The sequence below is a fragment of the Sesamum indicum genome, linkage group LG10 (assembly GCF_026168435.1).
Source record: "Sesamum indicum cultivar Baizhima isolate 11 linkage group LG10, ASM2616843v1, whole genome shotgun sequence".
NCBI classification, from domain to species: Eukaryota; Viridiplantae; Streptophyta; class Magnoliopsida; order Lamiales; family Pedaliaceae; genus Sesamum; species Sesamum indicum.
The window spans coordinates 12,573,456-12,580,042 of record NC_142666.1 but is presented as its reverse complement, the minus strand read 5'-3'; the positions used below and the strand labels follow the sequence as shown (position 1 = coordinate 12,580,042).

Sequence of the window (6,587 nt, the reverse complement as noted above, 5' to 3'; positions counted from 1 at the left end):
GCCACAACCCCAACCACATGATGCAGTTATTGATAAAAATTATGAAACAGTGAGGAGACAGGGAGCCAAGGTATTTGCAGGTACAATTGACCCTGCATAAGCAGAAGAATGACTGAGAAACACGGAAAGGGTGTTGGACAGAATTGAGTGTACTTTTGAGCAAAAATTGAGGTACGTAGTGTCCTTATTGGAGAAAGACGCTTTAGACTGGTGGAAAATAGTCCCGGGGAGCAAGAACCGACCTGTCAGTTTGATGTGAAATGACTTTTTGAAAAAATTTTCTAACAAATATACTCCACCAGTCTATAGAAACCATAAGAAAGTTGAATTCCTTGAATTAAAGCAGAATGGTTTATCTGTTGCTGAGTATGAGTTGCAATTTGTGAGATTGTCAAAATATGTTCCAAAAGAGATGAGTACCGATGAGTTGAGGAGAGACAGGTTTGAAAGAGGATTGAGACTCGAGATTCGGGAGAAAATAGCAATTAAACCTCCGAGTTATGGTGCTTTGCTGGAAGCGGCACTGAGGGCAGAAGAGACATCCATTGAAAGGAGTTCTATAGAAGCTAAACGGAAGAAATTGACAGGTAACCTGAATCCTAAAGCGGGACAAGGTGGTGCAGTTTCCTTTAGGGGTTGTGGTTCACAGAACGGTTGGTTTAGAGGCTGAGGAGTGGGTCAGACAAGTAGGTCCCCTTCAGTGTTTTCGAGTAGATGCGGCCCTACTTCAGTTGGATTTGGAGGAAGACAAGGTCCAACCAGATCGTTCAGTGGAGGATCTACTCCTTCTTGTGCTAATTGCGGTAGGAGACACATTGGTGAATGTTGGGGAGCCTGATCAATTGTATGTTATCGATGCCGTCAGCCGGGACATATTGTCAGGGACTGTCTTACATGGAGGGATAATTCCAAAGGACCTCAAACTTCAGAGTATAGCAGTGTGGGGGAAAACTCACAACGAACAGGTGTGAGTAGAGGACGAGGTAGAGGTGGTTGAGGTAGCGGGAATATTTCCACGACATCTACAAGACAAGGTAGTCACCCTCAAGCACAAGCAAGGGTGTATGCAATCACAAAAGAACAAGCTCCTATGGCACCCGAGGTTATCACTGGTTGCTTTTCTATTTGTGATTCTAGTGCACATGTGTTGATTGATCCAGGATCTACTTGTTCATTTATATCACATGATTTTGCATCTCGTGTACATGCTAAAATAGAACCATTTGGACATGACTTATATGTGTCTATGCCTGTCGGTGGGTTTGTATTAGTGAATACGGTGGTGAGATCTTGTCCAATAGTAGTGGAGGGTGTTACTTTATATGCAGATCTGGTTGTAATAGACCTTAGGGAGTTTGATGTCATTCTGGGGATGGACTGGTTAGCTAGTAATCATGCTTTAGTGGAATGTCAAGCAAAAGAGGTGATGGTTGAAGTCAATGGGAAGATGAATACGGTTATAATGGGGGAAAGAAAAGTGATACCCAACTGCTTAATTCCTGCTGTGACCGCTTTTAATCTAATTAAAGAAGGGTGTGAGGCGTATTTAGCCAGTGTGCACAATACCATTAAAGTTAGTCCGGGTGTATTAGACGTTCCAATGGTGAGGGAATTTTCTGATGTTTTTTCTGATGAATTATCTGGACTACCACCTCATCGAGAAGTAGACTTTGAAATAGATACTATTCCTGGGGCGGCACCTATTTCAATTGCACCGTATAGAATGGCTCCGTCAGAATTGAAAGAATTAAAGAAATAGTTGGAAGTGCTATTGGATAAAGGGTTCATTCGACCTAGTATTTCACCATGGGGAGCACCAGTATTATTCGTAAAGAAGAAGGATGAGAGTATGAGATTATGTGTCGATTACAGACAACTTAACCGAATCACAATCAAGAACAAGTATCCTCTGCCACGGATTGACGATCTGCTTGATCAGCTAAAGGGTGCCACTGTATTCTCTAAAATTGATTTGAGGTCAGGATATTGGCAACTATGGATTGAGGAAGAGTCGATCCCAAAGAGAGATTTCAGGACCAGGTATGGCCACTATGAATTTGTCGTTATGCCATTTGGATTGACGAATGCCCCTGCAGCTTTCATGGCTCTGATGAACAAGACGTTACAACCATTCCTTGATCAATTTGTGATTATATTTATTGATGATATTTTGATATATTCGAGTAGTGCCGAGGAACATGAACAACATTTACGAACATTATTTTACAGGTCTTGAGAGAGAAACAGTTGTACAGTAAATTCAGCAAACGTGAGTTTTGGATGGAGGAAATTGCTTTTTTGAGGCACGTTGTTTCAAAAGAAGGGGTACAACCTGATCCAGCAAAAGTTAAGGCTATTTTAGAATGGGAGCCACCTAAAAATGTGTTCAAGATCCGGAGTTTTCTTGGATTAGCTAGTTACTACAAAATATTTGAAAAGGATTTCTCTATAATTGCAAAACCTCTGATGAACTTGTTGAAGAAGAACACACCATTTAATTGGAATGACAAATGTGCTCAAAGTTTTGAGGAGTTGAAGAAGAGGCTCACCTCAGCACCTATCCTTACTTTGCCGTCTGGGGATGGAGGATATGTGGTATTTACTGACGTTTCACGACAAGGACTTGGTTGTGTTTTGATGCAGCATGGGAGAGTTATAGCTTATGCTTCGAGGCAGTTGAGGCCACATGAGATGAACTATCCTACCCATGGTCTGGAGTTAGCAGCCATAGTACATGCACTGAAGATCTGGAGGCATTATTTATACGGTGAGACATTTCAAACATTTACAGATCATAAAAGTTTGAAGTATATCCCAACACAGAAAGAGTTAAATTTGAGGCAAAGAAGGTGGATGGAGCTTTTGAAGGATTATGACTGCACCATTGACTATCATCCTGGAAAGGCAAACATTGTAGCAGATGCTTTGAGTAGAAAGACGATGGACCAACTTGCGGGTATGATCTGCTATAACATGGAGTATATGCGTGCCGAACGTGGAGGAGTTGAGAAAGAAAATTATGCACGAGGCGCACTATGCTCCGTATGCTATGCATCCTGGCAGTACTAAGATCTATCGGGATTTGAGACCCTATTACTGGTGGCCAACAATGAAGAAAAATATGTCAGAGTTTGTAGCAAATTGTTTAACTTGTCAGCAAGTAAAAGCAAAACACCAAGCACCAGCTGGTAACTTCATCCTTTGACTATACCTGAATGGAAGTGGAACAAGATTACTATTTGGGTGATTTTTGACAGATTGACTAAATCTGCACATTTCCTGCCAATCCGTCAAAATGATTCTTTGGATAAGCTTTCCGAATTGTATGTTTCAGAAATTGTGAGATTACATAACATTCCTACCTCTATAGTTTCTGATAGAGATCCTCAATTTACTTCTCATTTCTGGGGAAGCTTGCAAACGGCCCTGGGTACAAAATTGCATTTTAGTACAGCGTTTCACCCTCAGACCGATGGGCAGTCAGAAAGAACGATTCAGACATTAGAGGATATGATGAGAGCATGTGTAATTGAATTCAGAGGAAACTGGGATGATCATTTACCACTGATGGAATTTGCTTATAATAACAGTTTTCATTCCAGTATTGGAATGGCTCCATATGAAGCTTTGTATGGAAGAAAATGCCGAAGTCCAATCTGTTGGGATATTGAGGGATTGAGATAGCTTGAAGGACCGGAATTAGTTCAAGAAACAGTGGACAAGATAAAAACAGCTAAAAAGTGTTTGAAGGCAGCACAGGATCGGCAGAAGTTACGTCGATAAGCATCGCAGAGAGATGGAATACGAAGTGGGGGAAAATGTTTTTCTAAAAGTATCACCATGGAGAGGAATCTTGAGATTCGGGAAGTAGAAAAAGCTGAGTACGCTATATATTGGGCCATATAAAATTCTGGAGCGAGTTGGACCACTAGTCTATCGATTAGCATTACCGACAGAATTATCACAGATACATGACATGTTTTGCGTATCTATGCTACGACGATACCGATCCGATCCTAGTCATATTTTGCATGAGCCAAAGATGGGGATATCAGAGGGATTGACATATGTGGAAGAGCCAATGAAAATTCTGGACCGGAGTATAAAAAAATTAAGAAACAAAGAAATACCTATGGTGAAGGTCAAATGGAGTCGTCACTCTCCAAGAGAAGCCACCTGGGAAGTTGAGGAGAAAATGAGAGAAAAATACCCATATTTATTCCCTAAACCGGTAAGTTAGTTAAATTTCGAGGACAAAATTTTTATTAGGAGGGGAGAATTATGACGCCCCAAAAATTATAATATATAATTGAGGGATTAATTGGTAAATTTTATAAAACTTAGTTAATTAGTAAATAAATTATGTTCTCTAGTTGAGATATAATAAAACTTCAACAGGTTAAATTGGAGCTTGTTATAATATTTGAGAGTAAATTATATTAATTAAGAAATTAGGAGGGACATCATGCGTATTTTGAGAAAAGTCTAATTAAATAAATAAAGTAATAATAATATCATACATATATAATATATATATTACTAAATAATATATATATATATATATGTAAATGATATAGACATATTAGTAAATAATATGTTTACATACATATATATATATGAAAGAAAGAGAAAAAAAAAGAAAAAAACAAAAGAAAAAGAAAGGGTAAAGGATTTGGGGGTGAGCCATCATCCACCGCCCCACCTCTACACACACACACATATATATATATATATATATGTATGTGTTTACTCACAATCACAAATATACAACTTATCAAAATTGCAATTTTCATTTTAGGTTTCAGCAGTACGCAGCGGAGGTAAGGTTTCTATTTTAATTTTTATGAATTTATATAATTATATTATTTAATTAGTTCATTTATTAAATGTTGTTTATACTAAGCGATTTATTATTTAATCGGAATATTTTACGAGTTTGACTATTTAAAATAGTGTCAAATTGAATATCAAAGTGGATATAAAAGTGATATCGTTGGTTAATTAAATTATTAAATTTATTAGATTTGAATATTACTATAGCTAATTTATACAATTCCATCGGAATTATTAACCAAATACGCAATCCTATGTATTATTGTTCAATTAAAGAGTATAATAGCGAGAAATTGATTGAAAATTCATAGAAATATTCCGAAAATTATATTTAATAAATAGTATGTTAATAAAGAGGAAAAACGAAGATTTGTATTTCGATAGAAATAAAATACTAAAGAATTATTAGAAATTGTACAAATGATATTCAATATTATATTTAAAAAAAATTACGATATTTTTGATATATTAATTGTGTGTGGTATAACTCATTATAGGATACGGGGGTAAAGTGAAAAGACCGAACCACTACCTATTGGATAAATAAAAGCGTTGTAAGGTTGAGGTAAGTAAATAATTAGTATTATCTATATATGTCCCATTTATTTGTGGTTTTACTTTTATATAAATTTGTGGTTCATGCTGACATTGATTTATCTGAAAGTATATGAGTGATGAAATGATTTGATTGATTGACGATATTGTGTACGTAGAATGAGAAAATGCGTCGAAACATTATGTTTGTTGTTTGATGCGTTGTGGATGTCTGGAATGAGAATAAGTTGATATATTGCTTTACGTTACTAGTTGCTTACAAGAATGGTGATATGTGACAAGGAGGGAGTGGTGGAAATTGAATATAATTGTAGTGTGAATACCCATTGATGTATTAAAAAGCCTATAAGGCGAAAACATGATATGAAAAGAGCTATGTGCGAAATGAAAAAGCTATGTGCGAAATGAAAGAGCTATGTGTGCAACAAGATTGATAAGCCAGCCTGTCGAGGGGATTCACTTGAATTTATATAACGGTGAGATTGAGTTGATGGGAAAAACACAATATCACCTTCTGTTAAAAAAACTAGGAAAAATGAAGTTTGGTTAATTGTCTTATTATGAGATAGTCATGTGGTGTAATAATGCTGATTATGTTGGAATTAAATTGATTGTATTCTATGCGTGTTGCCTGTTTATCTTGTTTGGGCTGTGTTTCATATGCATAAATAGATAGGGCTGGTTATTTACTTACTGAGTGGCAGACTCATCCCTCTGTTGACGTTTTATTTCAGAAGTAGACTTTGAGGTGTCTGACTATTGAACAATAGGTCTATGCGCTATACTCAAGCAGGTCGGGCCAGTATGTTTTATCCTCTTAGTCAGTTAGAGTACAAATCACGTTTTGTTTGTACAGAGAGAATATAAGCGTACGGATTACTTGTGATGAATCACCTTGTGGTGTTTGATATGTCTATATATATATAATGTTGTGGGTTGATAATACCTGCTATGACGTGTTGTAATTACGTATGTAAATTGATTAGATGATTATGTGCAAATTTATATATATAAACACATGGATTACTTTAAGTAAGACGTTTAGGGAAGATATAGCTCTAGCAGCGTTAGGGGGTGCTACATAACTCATCTAGAAGGAGAAAGAAAGCAGAAGTCCTATCCTTTAAAGCAAAGGGAGCAACAAGAGGAAGATCAGGGATCCACTAGTGAGGGAAGGCCTACTGTCGAGGAGACAAAAC

The 6,587-nt window shown here is 36.9% G+C and overlaps 1 protein-coding gene across 1 annotated transcript; it reads left to right on the top strand.

The window, feature by feature from the left end:
• Positions 1-1,090: 1,090 nt before the first annotated feature.
• Positions 1,091-1,759, top strand: LOC148786671 (uncharacterized). Its single transcript, XM_088886225.1, has one exon. It carries the CDS (start codon positions 1,091-1,093, stop codon positions 1,757-1,759), a length of 669 nt encoding a protein of 222 aa, XP_088742351.1.
• The last annotated feature ends 4,828 nt before the right edge of the window (positions 1,760-6,587 follow it).